General features: G+C 41.4%; 1 protein-coding gene across 1 annotated transcript; it reads left to right on the plus strand.

Annotated features, from left to right (window-relative positions):
* The first annotated feature begins 8,317 nt into the window (after nucleotides 1-8,317).
* On the plus strand, nucleotides 8,318-8,962 carry LOC135489910 (putative nuclease HARBI1). Its single transcript, XM_064775540.1, has one exon. The coding sequence runs from the start codon at nucleotides 8,318-8,320 to the stop codon at nucleotides 8,960-8,962; it is 645 nt and encodes a 214-aa protein (XP_064631610.1).
* Nucleotides 8,963-20,748: the final 11,786 nt, after the last annotated feature.

Here is a 20,748-nt window from a genome sequence, read left to right on the forward strand (position 1 = left end):
ACAACCTAATCATTTTAGTTCTGGCATCACTATATTTTGTACACAGTGGTTCACGAAATTGAAGTCATGTGATTGTCCATTACTAATTACTAACCAATGTTCCTTCACATGTTTTTCTGTGACTGCATCAGCAGCGACAGCATGCCGTGTTATGACCATCGAATGAATTGGTCAATTTGTGAACTGGAAATGCACTAAATTAGAATAGGCCCTTGATTTGATTCATGTGATTCTCCCTCCGCACACAAATTCCTCACTCGTTCCTCATTGCTCCGAGTCTGGCCAACAAAAACATCCACTATAGCATTCCTTATTGACTCAAATCAGTCCTGCCGAGTGGCTGCTCTCTAAAAAGATACTTGATGGAGACAATAGTCATTAGTCAGTAGATTACCCTGAAATACCACAATGCTTGCGTTCCGTGATTCTGCTCCTCCTCCACCGCTCCTCCTCCACCGACTCCCCCGCTTTTTGGCTCTACCTCCTCTTACATAAACTTTGCTGGAACAATTAATATTGGTCCTATTGACCTGAACTTTGGATTATCTAGAAGAGAATAGCAATACCTACTATGTGCTACCTCATTTATATTTTTAGGCCATCAACTTCTCAAGATATTTAAGATTGAACATCAACACATTCTGAAAAGTGTAACAGCTCCCCCATATCAGGGGCCCAGCTTGTGACATACGACCTACTACGGAATCGCCATCTATACGAAGATGGAGAAACTAATTACCAATCACATGTATCGCACTCCTGCGCCATGCATTGCTGCCACGCAGCGCAGGAAACGCGAACCAGAATGCCCAGTAGAAAAAATAGGATTTCCGAGAAACTCCACAGTCAAACTGTATCATACAACACCTCTGATCAAAGATGAAAAGTCTTAAAGGATAGCTCCTGGAATAAATCGCTATAGCGATAATTGGGAAAACTAACGCACCTGCATATTTCGTATATCATTATTATTCCAATATAGGACTGTATATCGCTCAAAAATTTGCGTTTGTACCAATAAAGGTGTTTTAAATCCACTAAACACAGAGTTCATGGAGGGCGCCATTTTCTCACTTTGTTCGCGATCTCTCCTCCAAAACCGGAGAATCGTGACGTCACGTGTGCAATTCACATTGTCAGTATTGTCACAATAGCAGTCAGCCGATTGATATTTTGAGATCGTGTTATTGTATTGTTATCAAGGGGGCTTCAGATGATGAAAGCTACGTTGACAGCAGTGACACTTCGATGAGCAGCGGGAGTTATGAAGATTTGGATGTAGGGGGAAATGTTGGTGTACAGGGCTACCAGTTTGAGCCGGAATATGAAGAGAGGGGGAGATAGAGTCATTGACGGCAATGACGCTATGGCTCAAGCTATTGAAGATGCAGCTGGACCCGATGTTGATGGCCAAACTGGACTATGCACCGAGGCATTTTGCATTCAAGCAATCCATATATTACGCGAATGTCCAAATAAAACGAAATTAGAATGATTTAATTGCGTGAAATCTTGAGACATGCGAGAGAGATCGCGAAGAAACGGATATTGACATGGATTCACACACTGCGCACGCGCGAAAAGCGGTGACAAGCCCACAATATGCACGATCGGTGCTTCGGAATTTCAGCCAATCACTGCCATTGCACACACCGCGTCATCACCGAGGGAAATTTGACTCAATATGGCGCTGTCCATGTCAGTAAAATAGGGGCTATTAATATCAATTTTTCTCCCTGAACTATAATATTTCTTCCACTTTCATAAGGTTTGTGGTAAAGAGGAATACTCATTTAATATATTTCCATTGGTTTCGTTCAAAAAGGCTGCCAACGATTTATTCCAGGAGCTATCCTTTAAGAACATCAATATACCTTACAACTGAACATTACACGCATATTAACAGAGAACTAGCGCCATCTCCAGACGCGACAACATGAAAAGAGCATGGCTTCTCAACGCTGAGATCCTACATCACTTTGATGCTAATTTTCTCATATTTCTAGCCCAAAGTTACACAAACCAGCTTAACTGAGAGGGCTTCTAACATTGTTCTATACATATAACACGTTTGTTCAATAATTTACCTTTTGAGTCGGGTTTCTTAGCTTAATTTACTTTGTTGACAATTCCTTACCACTGGTTTACTCGAAATCGAAAATGCGGACCCTACAATATGAAGATCACGGCCAGTTTCGTATCCGGTTTACCTAAGTCCCAAAGACACCTGTTACGAGAGTCTCAAATCTCAACTTATGCAGACGATGCATTTACAGGTGCTATTTTAGTCAGAGGTAGCCCTTGATTATGAAGGGATTTTCAAATTAAGGTGACCATGGTCTTTTCATATGCTCACCACGGCTTTCAATACTTGATGTATCTGAAGAGGCGTGCGGAACCTGACATGGCCTTACCAAGGAGCTGCTCACGGTGCTGAACTTCTAGCTTGCCTGTCGACTAAGTGCCTTTTTGGCCGAGACATTGCTACATGTAGGAGGAGCACACATTTTAAAGTTATAGTAGTGATAGTACAGTTGGTTCGAGCCATTTGGAAGCCGACGTGTGAAGGCCTATCTGGGTTCTCCTTCTTCTCCGTATAAAAAGGGGAATATTGCTGACTAAGGAACGAGGCATATTGACATTGCCTCATCATCTCTATCGGACCAATTGATATACTTTTATATGCACGCATACATCACGCCATTGCAGGGTCCGAGTCTGTGGAAAATTGGTTTGATTAATTTGTCTCTTTGATATTGCTCCTTTATAGCATTAGATTTTCATCGCAATTTAATCTATTCACGATATAGCCAATTTGAACCTGTCTGGGCCAAGGATAGATTGGTTCCCGATCGACTCACTAGGGATACGCAGTAGAGCACAATGTCATGAAAAACGACCCTTTGTATTGTAAATTCCAATCACCTGCAGGAAAGGTCAATTTCTCTCAATAAAATTAATTTTGTTGACTCCTGTAATCTCTACCTTATTAAAAAAACAACAACAGTGGTGTTCGTCCCAAACTGGTCATTTCTATTTATTTTGAACTCTGTTAAATCAGGATACCTCTCAATTACAGACAGCATTTTGTATCCTTGTGCTGTACAACCCAGCCTGGACATACCACCGTTGTCCATGTAGAAGTCTCATCCTCTCTGACACTTCTTTTCTGTAAAGCTACCGTAACAACATACTGAACTAGGGATATCTTCCGTTGCCTCCTGTAATATTTACATACCATGGCTGATTAGTTCAATCATATTTCATCCAGCTGGCAGCTCTGCGTTGGAAATTTTAGTGGTATAACGTGTTCTCTTGACCTTCAAACAGTAGTATAAAGCCGGTATTTACTACTTTACACCCTCCGTCCTATGTTATTAGGTCATCCAGCTGAGCGCCAGGCCCTTGGGCCTCTTGTTCTTCTTAAGTTTTTCTTTCAATGCTTTCCTGTTTTTTTCCCCACTAAATCTGATTGTACATGTTTTGAGTCCTTTGAAGACATCATTTCTACAGGTAGCATCTCCTGAAATAAACAGTATGATCTACCAGTAATATTTTACAAATATCCCACCGTTTCAAAAATTATTACACAATTATCATTATCATCAAAACACTTAAGAAGAGTAACTAACAGACACAGTGATTCAATGCCGATAATATCGCCATTGAATCACTGTGTCTGTAAGTAGTACTAACACCAAAATAATCTGGCTTCTTAATCAAATCAACCGCGCTTTTCTCAGGTGCAGGGTCACAAGGGACTATTCACATTGTACTGCATTGAACAAAGTATATCAAGTGTAATTGACGAACCTTTTGTTTCAACTTTTGTTTCACCAGCTGAGACTTCTTCAATTTTCATCAAATTTCACAGGAAGTCGATCAATCTGTAGGTGGAGGCACACTGCCACAGCATTTGACAGCAAACCGTAACGTCAAGTCAGAGGACTGAAAGAGACAGAAGACGATTTGTGATCAATTATGATCACCCAACAATGTCTATACAATAGCCCTGTTTCCGTCGTCATCGTCGTCGTCGTTGTATACTGTGGGTATGAACTTGAAACTTTGTACACATGACCCCCTAGTGCAGCGGTCAATGTAAACCCTGACACCCCCCCTGGTCAGGCGTTCGACACTTTATCACCATTTTTGAAATTTCAATGCGCCCAGGGATCGACCCTTTTGCACCCAGGGTGGTGCAGACATGCACCAGAACTTCACCACCCTAGGTTGGTTGCACAGGTCAGGGCTTCGACTGTTCTTCACCATTGAGAAGACAGACGTAAGTCAGGATATCACCATATTAATAAAAACAGAAAAAAAAGAATGTGTCAAAGAGAACAACAATAAAAACAATCATATTGCCCCAACTAATTTTTTTGTCAAAGTAGTCTTTGAAAGGAGACAATAATAAAACAAAAACAACTCAAGGGGGTTTTTGAGTGCCCAGAACACGCGAGTGATGGTATTCGGCCTGAGAAATCACAGACCATCACAAGTGTGTTCTGCGCACTGACACAAATCACACGAGAGTTCTTTTATGATTATCATATACCAAGTTGTTCGCCAAAAAAGGCAATTCAGTGCTCACAATCTGTGAAAAATTGCCCGCTGCCGGCAACCATGACATCACGTCATGAACATGACGTTGTTCCACTGGTGACACAACTTCGTCGATGCCTGGCAGGCGGGCGACGTGTATCGGGAAATTCGTGGCCATCCCCGCCATCTTGCCTATAATAGTGATATTATGATAATGAGGTGATCTGATGGTGATACGCCGTCGTTGGCCCGGCAAGATTCCTGATCGCCAGACGTTCACCACCAAGGAAAAAGCCAGGCGCCACGCATTCGACACAGCTAATTCTCCTGATGTCCAGGCTGTCGACGATTTTTCACCGACATCTTTTCAGCTTATCGCCATGACATCGTCGTTTGAAAAAAAATACTTCGCTCAGACATCGACGCTACATCGACGTCGATGTGGCGTCGATCCCTGACCAGGGGGGTGTCAGGGTTTACATTGACCGCTGCATAGGTCAGAGGTACTCTGACACATAATTTCGGTCAAGTCTGGTTCATGACTTGGCCACCAGGGGGCCAAAACTTAAAACATAAAAAGTGTGATATGTCTCTTATTAATGATCCGTTTTCAATACTCCTGGCAAGGATACATCACATATCATACGGGTTTTTGATTTGACCTTCTTTTCAAGGTCGTAGAGGTCAAATGTACTGTAAATTGGCCGTTAGGATGTAACTATGGCACGTTTCTTAACTGCAATGACTATTGACTATTGATCCCAAATTTGGTACACATGTACCCCTTAGTCAGGTGATCTCAGGGACCAAAGTTTGGTCCAATATGGTTCACCACTTGACCACCAGGGGGCAAAATCCAAAAACCTTAAAGATGTGATTATTCCTTAACTTCTTGCCCGATTGCCACCAATTTGATATCATGGGTACATCTAACCACCATACAGTATATGTCACACAGGTTTTTAATTTGACCTTCTTTTCAAGGTCACAGAGGTCAAATGGCGTAAATTGGCCGTCAGGCCGTAACTATGGCACGTTTCTTAACTGCAATGACTATTGATCACAAATTAAGTACACATGTAGCCCTTATTCAGGTGATCTCAGGTACCGAAGTTTGGTGCGATCTGATTTGCCATTTGGCCTCCAGGGAGGTGGCCAAATCCAAAATTCTTCAAAATGCTATTAAGTATTATTCCTTAATTACTTGCCCGATTGGCACCAATTTTATATCGTAGGTACATCTAATTCTAACAACCATTCAATGTGTCATCCGGGTCTTTTTTGATTTAACCTACTTTTCAAGGTCACAGAGGTCAAATATACGGTAAATTGGCCATTTTGGGGAAATTGTAATTGCTTGGACCTACATCAAACCTAACACTACATGATACAATACCATGCTCTTTATCCATCTTTCCTCCACATCAGGTGAGCACAATGGCCCTGGCCATTTCATTGAACTTTCCGTTGGTCAGGAGTTTTTCTCCCCTCTGCCTGATTGTTTGTTCAGCTCCTGTTATGGTATAGACCCAATATTCTGCCCCACGCAACTTCCGCTCGCTGTCTTCGATGGAATTTTCCATGTATTTGTCAAGGCAGACATGAACTTCATTCTCTCTTCCAGAGCATACTAGTGATAACATCATACTGGCTATGGAACCATAGACTGCACCGATGTTGGTAATGGACAGAACAGAGTGAATCAACAGCCCTCCATCATAAATTATTGCGTCCACACCTGGTGCATCTGTCACCATATCAGTCTGCATTTCTTCAAGCTTGTTCAGCAGTGCTGACTTCTGTGACTTGAGGAGTGCTCCATCAACATGTGCAAGCGATAGGGGATATGTTGTGATTGGAAATGCCTAAGGACATGCCTAAGATCAATGACGCTACTTTCTGCAACAGCAACAATCATTCGGATGAAAAGGTCCCTAAGACTTTCAGCACTCTTTTTCGCCTTCTCTGCTGCTGGCATCTCCCCTTTCTTCTTCTTCCTTTCATTCTCGGAAGCAAAGTTGTTCACCTTTATCCTTTTCACTGTCTTCAGAAATCTGGCTCGATTGGTCTTCCATTCTTCTTCAAATTTCTTCCTTAGCATCCCTAGGAGGTATGCTTCTGTTTCCTTTGCAGGTGCTTGACCAGTTGCAATATTCACTACAGTGCTCGGAACTTCATCACTGAATGGATTGCAGAACTCGTCTATCTTTTCACTCAGAGCCTTTATTTGACTATTGTCCTTTCTCATCCTTTCTGGACGGTTCTTTGCAGTTGCAGTTTCTCCAACCTCAAGCCAAGCGAACGTTCTGAGTTCAGTCACTGCCATGGCCCTCTGCGTCATGGACAGTGACCATCTACGTATTGCATTTTCAGAATTTCTGAAAGCCACGATCCCTCTCCTGCCAGATGCTGAGTCCCGGTTTACTGTCTGCTCGAGTGAGAGATCAACAGCTGACCTGCAGTAGTTCTTTTTGGTGTGTCATATGGAAAAAGCTCCCTTCTTGAGTATTTCTCGTATCTGTGGGTTTGAAGAAGTCAGCTTTTGTAGAAATAGGGTTCCCCATCTGCCGTTATTCGGGCGATTTAAAGCAAAAAAGACATCCAGGATGGCAGGAAAAACGGATATGTACCCGTCTACATCATTCATTTTAATGCAACGCTGTAGCTCCCGATGGATCCTATTCACGAGGAATATGTATGTGCCTCAGAACTGTGCCATTGGGCCTTTGGTATCCTCCGTTGTTGATTGAAAATAATCTTCATACTTCTGAAGGTGCTGGGCTATGATTGGGTCAGAAAGGTGGTTCTCAACTCCATCTGAGGGAAGTGATGTCATGACGTCTTCGAATGATTGGCGTTCCTCTAGATGAAGCTCTTGCAGGAAGCTATCATAGAGCTTTTGTTCCATAACACTGGCAAGAAGTTCGTGTATCCTTGTACAACGGTTATAGAATTTGCCTTTTATGAAGCCCATCATGAAACCTTCAGCTAAGACTTCAGCTTCAGTAAGAATGAATTCAACTCCGGTTTCATTGAGCATAGTACCAAGCGCACCGTAAAATACAAGTTCTATCTGGAAGTTTCCAAGCAAGATCAGCATATTGGCTAATATGAATAAAACCAAGCATATGCTTTTACTTGTAATTTTGAAGTATTTTCTTGTACTGATATGAATAAAACCAAAGTAAATGCTAGATATTATAAGTATCTACTCATAGCAGAAGCAAATGCTTTTTAGTGTCTAGCATTTGCTTTCAAGAAAAGTAATTGCTCATATCCTTATGAATAAAATGTAGTAAGTACCTTTTACTAGCAAGGAAATACTTCCAATTTTCAAGGTAGCTCAGTTGGTGGCTTGGAATTCGTAGCCATCGGACGTCTATCAGCCATGGCCGAATTCATGGCGGTTCCTAGACAGCGTAAAGTGTATTTACCCAGAAGGACATGTCGGGTTCAAAAATATAGGAGTTTGTATCGTTTTGAGGAGGAGAATGTCCTCTGGTTGGCAGAACATTTTCTTCTTGATACAGGGGAAACGTGAGGTGGATGTTTGAGTGTCAAGCAACAAATGGAAGTTTTTCTACGACACGTGGGGGACCCCGGTTTTCAGAGTGGTGTTGCAAAGGATAAAGGAATTCATCAGTCCACTGTTTGCAAAACATTTTCCAAGGTGTTGAAACAGATTTTGGCCAAAGCTAATTTATGGATTAAATTTCCGAGTACACTGGCGGACATTAGAATTTCGCAGCAACTGTGGCAGGAAAATTTCGAGATGCCGGGTGCAATTGGCGCCCTTGACTGCACACATGTGAAAATTTGCAAGCCAGGGGGAAGACGCGGATATGGAGATGAATATATTAATCGTAAAGGTGTTGCCTCCATTAATGTGCAAGCATCCTGTGATGCCCAGGAAAGATTCACCAGCATTGACGCAAACTGGCCAGGATCAGTTCATGACAGTAGAATTTGGAAAAATTCGGATGTAGGTCGCTTCGTGACAAAAACTCTGGGTGATGGACATCTTCTTGGGGATGAAGGATATGGCATAGCACCATGGCTTATGACGCCCTACGGTAATCCAGTGCAGCCACATGAGAGAACCTTCAACCGGATACATAAAAAGGAAAGGGCCGTAATAGAGAGATGTTTCGGGCAACTGAAAAAGAGATTTCCGATTTTGCTGGGACAGGTCAGGCTACGAATTCCAAAAGTACCAAGTGTAGTTGTAGCATGCTGCGTACTTCACAATGCTGCCAAATACCTAAATGATAGGGATGACGACTTCATCGATGCTCAGGATGACGATGATGAAGAAGGTGATGAGGATGATGATGATGCGGATCTCCGAATTCGACACCGGGGGCAGGAGAGGCGACGTGCAATATCGGAAATACTCCACGACGGTAATCAAAATTAATGAGGTATGTTATATATGTGTTTGTGGGTGTGCGGGCGGGTGCGGGCGGGTGCGGGTGTATCGACAGCATATCAATTATTTTCAACAAATGACAGACTAAAATGGGGTAAGGAAATAAAAATGTACTTTATTTCAACCTTGAAAACATGTTAACACCGGGACAACATCAAAATTGTTCACTGGCAGGGTGAGGCAAATACCCAAATGCTAACCTATCTTGGAAATCTTTAGGATGGTTCTTTTCTTCAACTGGAAAATAATTAACAAAATTAAGCACACTGCTTCTGTCACACAAAGCATGCTACCAAGGGGTAACTTAATGTTAAACACGAAAACCTCTAACAACATTATGGTAGCTGCTGTTTCATTTCATGAATGTTTTACGTTTTATGACAGTTCAGTTGTCTTCATTAGCTTGTACCATAATTTGGTTTTGTTGCATGCGAACCAATTTCAACTGCTCAAGGAGAACAAGGCGCTGCAACTCTTGTGTATTCATATTTTCCGTTTCGTCTGTTTCTGCTACAAGTCTTTTTGTCTTCTTTTCAGGCCTCGGGGGGGATACCAGTGGATTGGTTCTCATTCGTATCTTTAGTGGGACCTGCAAGTGGAGTCTCAGTGGTTGACGCAAGTCGTTTCTTTTGGATACCAACTGCAATGCCTCCTGAAATACAGTGGACATTTGTAATAGCCTGGGCAGTAGAAATGCTTGTAATTTGTTAATAAATTGAAGCCAATAAATTGAGATTTTAGTGTGGTTATTGTTTATGACTGTTCTGAGCTAAGAAGAAAGTGCAACTTACCTTTTACACGACTGTATGTTGGATTTGTGTCAGCTTGCAAAAGTTCCAAGAGCATCTTCTCCCAATCTTTAAGAATAATTGGTTTATTCCAAGTTTTATTCACATCCGACTTGGCTTTTACGTCATTCTTGATATTATTGATTTTCTTCGTTAGTTGTTTTTCATTAAGTTCTAATCCACTAACTTCCTTGTATTTTGTAATGAGTTCCTTAATTGCAACAGCTTTGCGTTCTTTTATTTTTGGCAGCTGTGACTTATTTAACAATACCGGATATTCCTTCAACAACTTTATGAATGTCATCTGTTTACTGACCGTTTCTGCGGCCTCAACCGGCGAATCCGTATCGGACATTTCGGTGACAGCAGTGTGCACAGCCAACCAGTAAAGATAGCATGGATAACGTTCTGAAGACTGTCCTCAACTGTCCCACTATACATAATACAATGGTTTTTCACCCACGGCCAATTTATGTAACAGGATATAAGCTCGGAAACCGCACTTACCTCATGAGTGTGTCATATGAAATGTGACATCGGTGGTAGTATATGCTTCCAAGATTTTAGCAAAGCTTGTCAAGTAAAAGATTTGCTTTATTCATACCGAACCAAGCATTACCTTTTGCTTATAGTAAGTACTGCTTTACCTCCAAGTATTTATTGGGAAGTAAATACTTTTTTTTATTCATATTAGCCATTGTCAAGCTTGGATTGAGTATGCCTTGACGGCCACTGCTGAATCATACGTCACAACTGAATAGTCCTGCCCTGTTTCCTTGGCCACATTCATTATGTGAATCATCGTCTCCTTCACAACTGCATTATCTGTTGGTGACTTTGGGATTGGGTCCATGTAACAGATCCGCTGGACTGGAAGATGGTCCGTTACAAATCGACTGATGAACCTGGAATAAAGTGGTGTGTCACCCTTCTTCAGCAGCCAAAACCAGTAGAGATCTTAAGCAGTCAGCTGTGGGCGTGGACTTTCATTGCATCCTTCAGTTGGTGTGCCTGTTACAGTTTCCATGCAGCTGGTGAACTTGGGTGCCTTCAGGGATTTTCGGAACGCAGGAATTTCCTGATGGTTTCCAACAAAAGTCCTCCTGTTTCGACCTTCACGAAACTTAATGTCATTGGTGCGACATTGTTCCTTGTCATGCTCCATTATATTCTGATAGGTGTGGCCAACTGTGGAATGAAGAGTCTCCACATTTGCATTCTCTATCATTGTTATCCCACACCCAGGCGGTGGCCTGATCAGAGAGAAGGCGAATTGCATCTGGAGTATCACGGTAGCCTCCCTTTGTTCAGCAGTCAGAGCAAGAGAAATCAGTTGTCTTTGTTAAGCCATTTCATACCTAATGAAGTCCAAGCAGTTAAGTTTTTGGCTCACCTTGTGAGCCTATGCAATGACGTGGCTACCATCATCACCAAAATGTTAGCGTGGCACATTTCATAACTGCTTGAGGTCTGAACTTAAAACTTGGTACACTTGTACCCTTGGGCCCTTGGGCGATTCACACCAAATTTCATTCCAAGAGTATTCTTGGTTTGGGCACCATGGGGCGTAATGCAAAAACATAAAACATGCAATAAGATCCTTGATTTAAGTCAGATTTTCATGAAATTTCTTTGGTTGGTACATCACATAATGGGTTTTTGATTTGACCTACCTTTCCAGATCACAGAGGTGAAAGTCGCTAAATCACCGATATGTGGCACGTTTCGTTTCTATTTGAGCTGGAAGGTTCTTAACTTGTGTGGACATGTATCTAGGGACCCACTATTCTACCCTAAAAATTTGGCCCGCTTGGTATCAAATATGATATACACGCATCTTGAAAATTAAACAAAGTTCTATTAATTACTCTGCTACTAATGATCGGATTGCAACCAAATTTCATGTGATTATATATCTATGTACTCTCTCCAAGGTCCCTGATTTTCAGTCAAATCCGATAAACAAAGTCATAATTCTCTGAAACTAATGATCGGATTGCAACCAGGTTACTACGTATCTTAGTTCTCTTTACAATATCCCAAATTTTCAGTCCAATCCGTCCACCAATATTGTTGTACTCCAAAACTATTAATTGGATTGCAACCACATTTCATGTGATTATGTATCTATGTACTACTAACAATATGCCTAATTTTCAGACAAATCAATACCAGAAATCCCCGACCTCGAACTTGCGCATGCGCACTAATTACCATCTCGGCCGATCAACGCAGTAGTGCGCTTAGCTCAGGGCAATCTCCAAAAGCAGAGTTAATCAGGCGGTGGGGAGCATTACGCACTTTGCCGATAGCCCATTGGTTTCCTCTAATGTCTAGCTAATACTGTGCGAAATTTCAGTGAATTTAGTCAAAAAAATCCTTTGTCCACCTTTGTACCGCCGCTTTGCATGCATTGATGAAGTTCAGGAAAATAAGCCTTTGAGGCGTTTTTACGGCTCAAAAACTGGCATTTCTAGCGATAATATTTTAGTTGCCGATAGATCCGCGAGAGGGCAATACCATCTAGAGTCATAATAACACTGCTTCTGGTGTTTTGGAACATTTTTTTCTTTGTCCACTTGCATGCCGAAATTGGAGGTTTTAATGATGTGACAGCAAAAAATTGAATTGGTCATTGCGAGGGGGTCACTAGGGAGCTTGGGGGGTTGATCTATGCAATATACCTAGTTTTAAATCGTGCTTGTTTCATGCTAATGTGAAACACCATCATTCTGATACTACTGAGATTTAAATTTTTCACTCTAGATTTTAAATGAAGTTTGAAAATTCATTTTTCACTTGATGATCATGCTAATCATGACTGCATGAGTCCAGTTTCCCTGCACCCAAAGTTTATTACTGATGGTAGCTTTCCTATATCTAATTGTCTAATGTAAAAAAGTTGGGCATTTTGTGGGGGGTGTACTGTGGTCTTGGCCTCTCTTACCTTGGGGGTGGGGGTGGGATGGGGGTGGGGTGGGGTGGAGGTTGGTCTTGTTGGCATCCAGGTTTGAAATTGATGTAGGCATTCCAGTAATTTGATTGCAAATTTGTTAGATCCTCTGGTGAACAGTCATATCAGGTGGGAGCATACAAACAAGGACAACAGGGACGCTAAATAAAGAGGTGTCCTGATTATGATCACCTGTGTCCTCGAACACAAGACGAACGATCGTTTAGCCAAAACATACTGCGAGCCGTACTTTTGAGGTACATTGTGTCTCCGCGGTATAATACGATATCAATTTAGACCAAGGGACCATATTATGGACTACTCGTTTTTCTCTCTTGTAATTCGGCAATTTTATATCAGATAACAAAGCGTAATTCAAACGGATACCGCGTCTCGTTGAGGCTGCCATTGTGATTGATTGCTGCGAGCTGATTCGTCAATGGCGGCACGTGACTGATTACACTGGCGGCCTCTATCGGACGGCGTTGGTCGGGTTTTTCTGGTGTTGCCGATGACAAATATTGCTGCCAGGCCGCCATCTTGAAAATTCAACGAAGTTCTGTAACTCCTAAGCTGTTTAACAGATGTCAACCAATTTCCATGTGACATGTACATGTACACTCTGCAATAACCCTGAATCTCATAAACAATATGGCCGCCTGGTGGCCATCTTGATAATTCAATAAAATCTTGAAATTCTCCATAAAAGCTGTACTACGACACCACTTCCTCTAAGAATGCAAAATTGACATCAATGACCAAAACTGTTCTCCCCATATCCACTGCAAATGACATGCATTAACATTACCCGAGGTGTGCACAATGGTCCCTGGACCATTTCATTTACAATTCTCTTCAGGAGAATTAACAAATGCTATGAAAAGGCGAAAAGATAAATTGGGCGGTAAAACCATTTAGATATTGAAAACAAGAATAATCAGAGTAATGAGCTATGTACAACATCGGTAAACTGTATGCTATATCATCTAAGGTCAAGTGCTCTGGTGTTTGAAGTTATCTGAAATATCAATTATTGGAGAAATTGTATACTTTTGCAGATTACAGATCTTAGTAACGTGCAGGTTCGGTCATGCTACCTTCAGGTTGCCAACAGGTCAGACAGGTTTCTACTGGTAGCCTCTGAACCAGTGCACCTCTCAAGGTCAGGCTCAGGCCAGGCCAGGACGGGCGCCCCAGACTACCTGCAGGTTGCCTGGAGGTTTGACTTCTTGAAGTCAAAAACTTAGCATTTGAATGTTTGTGGATATTGCTCTGATATCCCTCGGGAACCATAGTCATATAGAGTCAGGTTTTCAGCTGTTCGGTGTGATTCAAGAATATTCCTTAAATAGCACCTTACATGTAAGGGAATTGGAACACCCCCTCACACACGGCTTGTGGTATTCGACTCGATGACTCGACGCCGCGATGGCTCGATGACGCGATCGTTGCTATGGATTTTGCTAAAATACGGAATCCCATGATCCTGGTCTCCGGGCTACCGCTCCAATAGCAGAGGTTTTAGCTCGGCTTTCCCATACCCAGCTAATTTTTCTTCAACCTTACCTTCAATATTTTGTTTGTTAACGAGGAATAAAAATTTGATGTCACTCGCACATGTCGAACATGTTGTGTTTTCTCATTTGGTGATGCCGGTTTGGACAATTCCACTTCTGCCGTGCTGAACGGATATCCAGAGCCAAACTTGTCTCCAGGAACTCGCATGTCATTTTAACATTGGAATTTCTGCTTGTAAAGAACCTGGGTAGGAGGTTGATCTGAACCAGCTATATTTAGGTGTATTTAGCTGTATTCACGGTAAGATACCAGTAGCTTGCACAGCAACATGGCGCATGGTTTTATCAAAAATGCGAACTTGTGGGAAACGAAAAATGGTCGGATTAGATACGGTGAAAACAGCTGGAAATGGGTTGGTAATGATCGGTTCTTTTTTATTTTCCTCCACTTATGATTCTATGTATAAATTACAGTCCAAGCAGTGATATTCTTAAAACAAATTCCAACTTGATCGCGTCATTGAGTCACCGCGTCGTCGAGTCATCGAGTCGAATACCACAAGCCCTCACACACACCCCTAAGACCTACTCATAAAACCTGATAAACATTGCTATTTCAATGTCTGAGAACAGTCATTCTTAAAAAATCATTAAGGAGAAAAGTACAGATTACTTTAACCCTTTGCCTACTGAGCCACTACCCACCTGGGACACGAGAGCACTGATTGTATTTACCTGTGAGAAACGCTGTGAGTACTCGCCATTGTGTAGTTCTAATGGCCGCTGAATGTTTGTACTGGCAGCACAAATCATTAGAGTAGTTACGAAAGTTGTTCCCAGATGGCAGTACTATGCGTTCACTTAAAACGTAATTTTTTTAAAGGTGTATCCAGTACGCGTGACTTGTCCTGGGATAGCAAATTAGTGCATACGGGGTACGCATTACGTAGGCAAAGGGTTAATACAGTTTGGAAGAAATACTCGAAAGTTGGGAAAAATTGGCCCATCAATTGGGAGGAAAATACTTCTGATTTTCAGCCACTGTAAGCAGCCCTTTTGAAGGCTGGTGCCTTGGTACTAAAGGCACCATTTCTTCATAAGTTCCAAAGAGGAAAAAGGAATTGGCATGTGTTGACTTGGAAATTTACGGTCTTTTATCATAATTGCTGGAGTGATCTGGAACCAAATCCTGTACCACACAGTTGGAGCTGAGGTGGTTTCCTGGTGAATGATCAGGACACTCTGTGGGATATATTGTTGAATCCTGGATGAAACATAGTCTTTTGTTGTGGTGATAAAGGGTCGATCACCTGAACAGAGGGGTACATAGTTCACATTGATCGCTGCATGACAATGACACACTGATTTCTCACAACATCTCCGAAATAAGTCTCCTGGGCGGTTTTGCAGCTCTGCCAGATCTAGTGTAAGACTGTGTACTAGTATTATTCTGATTTCAGGGTTTCCGCCAGAGGGGGGGATGTGGGATTCATCCCCCCTAAAATATTTCGAGGGGGGATATCCCCTCCCTAATTTTGAGCACTAAAGTTTGTTTTACTGTCAAATTAGTAATTTTCATGATTTGGTATATAAAATAAGAGCATTTGGGAGCCAATTGTAGCGGTTTTAGGGCCAAAAAACGTCTCAGGAGGGGTCACATACCCTTTTTAAGAAAAAAAAAAATTTTTTTTGCTCCCCTCAAATCTAATCCTGGCGGAAACCCTGGATTTGTCCCAACAACTGGATTCTGTATATCCCACATGGCCTGTATGACATCTGAGTCACCCTCTGTTTTGACAATAGCTTGATGTCCAGTCTATGTCAGTGTCTGGGGTTGATGTCAATATCTCGAGGGGTCCTGTTAGAAATCTTGGGGTCCTTTTTGACCCCACACTCTTTCCATGGCCCCTCAGGTAAATAGTCTTGTCAGGTCGACATCATTTCATTTGAGAAACAATGGGTGATATGAATAAAGACTAGCAAATGCTTTTATCTAAAACTCCATGTAAATTTACACTAGGCCTTTCTGTACAACATGGAAGTAAAAGCATTTGCTAGTCTTTATTCATATCGCCCATTGGTTTGGTGCGAAAGCGGCTCGCGAGTTTTTGTTTCCCAATCAACATAACCGAAGCGGTAAGTTAGAGTGTTCTGATTGGTTCACGAACTTTGACATCATTCATAATAGTAAACACACGCACGTGCTACTGAATTTGTAAACAATCATGACAAATGGAGTATTTACAGGATGTATCAATAAAAAACCCAATACTTTCAATTGAAATTATAGATGGTACAATTATTAGAGTAACGGGTGGGTCAATTTTGTAAGAGAAGCCTTGATGTTGATGAGAAGGGATTTTTACAGTTCTCTACAGCTATTGGGTGTCTCAAAAAGGCAAGATATTCAGTTTGGATCAATATTAGTATCTCCACAATACAAGGTCAATTTGAATAGAAATGTCAACTCTGGGACTAACATTAGTGTCCCTTTATTAGTGAGGTGTCAGCTAAGGGAAGTTCCACTGAAGGTTGTTGACACAGACAGCAGAACCCAACCCAGAAGGTTGAATGAACATTTTGGGAACATCCATCATCAGTGTCATCATGTCTTCCAAGGGACCAACATTACTGTCCCTTATTAGAGGTGTCAGATGAATGGACAGAACATTTTGGGAACATCCATCCGTGTCTTCCAAGGGACCAACATTATGATTATGTACGAGGACGCGATGTATGGACAGGAAACATTGCGACTTCCATCAGAGAGAGGGGGCATTTTGTCCCGTCTTCCAAAGAATGTTCATAGGGAGGTTCCTTAATTTCGACCCAGAGGGATGCACCTGTGGAACCCCTCTACTCAGATACCTTTGGCCTTCAGACCACGACGGGTTGTCCTTTTATAGTGAATGTTCCCTGATTAATATAGAGGTAATTTCGCACTGCAAATAAAACTAAAAAAGATACTGTCTACTATCCATTATGAAATGCTTTATTCAAGAACACAGAATAAAAAACCCTGCCACAACCTTGCATTGTACATGTACATTCAAAACAAGTCACAATCTCATTCAAACCTACATCTATGACTGACAGCTGCTTACAGCGAATGAGAAGAAGAAGATAGCTGCATACAAAGTGACTACAACTGATGTACACACACATTCATGCCTTTATATTCCCCCAAAGAGACAACGTATAATGTCACTCCCAAATTAGGACATCCCAAAAGTAAACATCCCTAAATTACATTAAAAAATTTTTGTACCCTCCTGAGTCGTTTTCTGAGGGTCAAAAATGGTCAAATATGCTCCTAAACACCTTCAAATGATGATGTGTACATGTAAATAAAGTTTTTCTCATAATTATGCAAAAAAAGACCGATTTTTGGCGCAAACGGCAAAAACACTTGTCCAAACTGGCAGGTGGCGCAGTGTTGTTTCACGAAAACCACAAATTATAGGCATACAAAATGTAAACACCCTTGGGGGAATATAAAGGCCTGTCATATATTTTGAACACTATATGCCCTAATTGATCTTGCCAATATCATCCCTATAAAACCAAAGACTATAGGGACTGTAGCAAAAGTCATTGAAGCCAAAAGAGACGAAATGATATAAGTCGTAGTTCCACCTATCATAAAACCCCGTGTTTTTTCAAGACCCGTGTCTTCGCCGCGTGTCAAAAAACCCGCGGCGCACTTTCACCTATCAGTTGTGTTAGATAATGGTTAATAGCCCCGGCGACAGGTGCGCTGTAGGTAGGGAGCTCTCCTGTGTTTCTTTCCCGTTGGAGGGGGCGCAATACCGAGGCAACTACACCGCGCCATCTGTCGCCGGATCTTAGAACTTGCAATTGTCGTGTCTATTCAGATTCCACCTATCAAAAAACCCGTGTTGAACACGGGTCTAAATTAGCCCCCGATTAGCCCCATCGAGCTCGATGGGGCTAATAGACACGGGGATTTGACACACGGGTCTATTTAGACACGGCAATTCATAGGTGTAAGCGCAAAAGACACGGGGATTCGATAGGTGGAAGTACGACTTTAGTCTCTCCCTTTTACCCCCCTCCCTGAAAGACGAAAGAAAATTGGACTTGTGGCTTCAATTTTGAAGCCAAAAAACATATTTTCTTAGTCTTTCTGGTCCTCACCCCCCCCCCCCCCCCCCCCCAAAGATGAAATAATTTACAAAATGTAGTCTCTTTTGGCTATTTCAGTCGTACAGTACTGGTCACAATTTACATACATTCCACAAACATACATTTTACATTTGGTCAATTTACATTGTTAACAGTCGTACAGTATACAATTACATGTACCTGAAGTTTTTCCTAAGTAACCCATTGTTCTTTGCTTGTAAAGTACCCATTGACTACATTATGTATAGGCAGGAGGCAGGTAGAAACTATTTCAAAGTTACATGTACACAAAGTTGCTGATAATGGCAGGGGTCTTTCCCTCCAACAGTACAACGAAACTTAACACTTGCATGAAAAACAAAATTATCGCTGAATCAAACATAAACCCAGGCCCTTAACTGTGCTAGTCACCCGAAGACTTCCAACCTGACCAATTTGACTCCCCATCTCCTGCCCATAGTCCCCCTTTAAAAGGAGTTGACTGCTAACAGTAACACTATATTTTTTAAACCATGTAGGCCTACATTTTGTAAACATCAGATCGAAAGTGGACAGTAAAATTTAAATTATTGAAACTATGCCAGTTTCACCTTCAATCAAAGAAAAATGAATCCACAAACATGTCAAATGGATGGAAGTAGACTATTCTAAAGTCACATTCTTGTTGAGCTTCTACACTGTTACTGTATACCGTACTTAGCCCTGCTGTCCAGAATACTGTGAACATGGAAATGTTTCGTGTGCCTTTTATTTTCGCGTTTACAAATTAATCGCGAAAATAGATGGCCACGAAAAAAAATCTAATTCAAATTGAAATTACTGTACTTTAATACAGGGTTGTCAAAATGCCATATTAAATGTCTGCAAAAGTTGCAATTTTCCCCAAACTGCGAAATAAAATGGCCGCGAATATTTCCAGGTTTACAGTACAATCTACTTATATAAAAACCATTACAAACCAACACTTTTTTAGGCCACACCAAACTCTCTTCTACCACTTTGATGAGTGGCTCTTTCCAATGTTCTCATTGTTCTTCGCACACTGGCTCAGACTGTGAGGTGCTCGTCTTGGATGCCTTTTAGGAAGCAAACCGTCAACTTTTTTTCTGACACTACTTTCCTTCTTCACAACAGCCAAAGGACTTCCTGTCTGTATGCACCTCCTACCACTTACAGCTGTAGTTCTCCTGGGGACTGCAGCTGGCTGGACCTTTATGATCTTTCCCTGTTTAATGGCGAGCTCCTGCAGTGGATCCCGTTTTCTCTTTCTCTGACCCAACGCATCTGCAGCACCAGTGTACTTTCCAAAAGTCTTTAGTGCAGACACCAATGATGTGTTGGTCTTTAAACCATTAAACTGCTTTAAAAAGCATTTGATAGGATCAGAAAGTTCCTCTGGATTCTCCCGGAGCAGCAGGACAAGTCGGTCAGCAGTTTCATGGATACCATCCTCGAGGGCATTGCTTTGTGATTGCTTTCCATTTTCATGTCTTCTTTTTTTTGTAATTTATATTTTTTATTGTAAACTCTCAAAAAAAATTTACACAAAGTATTCAATCCAACAGTTTTGTTACAACAGTTTTCTACAGTGCGGTGCAGTGTGCAAAGTGCAGAGGTGCAAGAAACTTAGTCTTTTCCTAGATAGCATTTAAGAAATTTCCCCATTTTCCCACAAAGTCTGTTCTTTTTTTGTGGCATTTTTCAATATTGATTTGGAGTTTTATTGTCTGTTTGAGATGTTGGAGGTTTGGTAGGCTATTGTTTAGTTTTGTTTTGTATATATATTCTTTTGTAATAATTTTGATATGTTCTATTGCAAGCGACTGCCCTGGCCTGTCTTTGATGTTAAATAGTGGTATGTTAAGATGTTGACAAAGGTTTAGCCAGAGAGTTTTGGTTAAATTGCATTCCCACAACAGGTGTTGTAAAGTTTCTTTATATATTAAACAAAAACTACATGTATTGGTGTTTGTTAGGCCACATTTGTATAACCAAGTATTAACAGGTAATGTTCTATGTAATATTTTATATTGCAACATTCTTAGTTTGGTGTCAATTGTGGCCCGGTAAGGGAGGCAGTATATGTCGCTCCAGTCATCTTCAGTGAGGTTGCAGTTAGTTAAATGGTTGTCCATTTGGTTTCTGATTTTTCAGGTCTTTTACTTGTACTTTTAATTTTTTGCCAATAGAAATGTTTTCTCGTTTTTTAAAGATTTTTTATCTTTGTTATGCTAAGATCGACAATTTCGGTCAGATTTGATCCCCCATCTTTTATTCTTTTCTTCCAGTTTTTTGGTACTGCATGTAACACAGCTAAGAGTTTGAACGGTTCTTTTTGAATTCCATATTTTGTAGAGAATTGTTCCCATG

Source organism: Lineus longissimus, chromosome 6 (genome assembly GCF_910592395.1).
Source record: "Lineus longissimus chromosome 6, tnLinLong1.2, whole genome shotgun sequence".
Lineage (NCBI taxonomy): Eukaryota > Metazoa > Nemertea > Pilidiophora > Heteronemertea > Lineidae > Lineus > Lineus longissimus.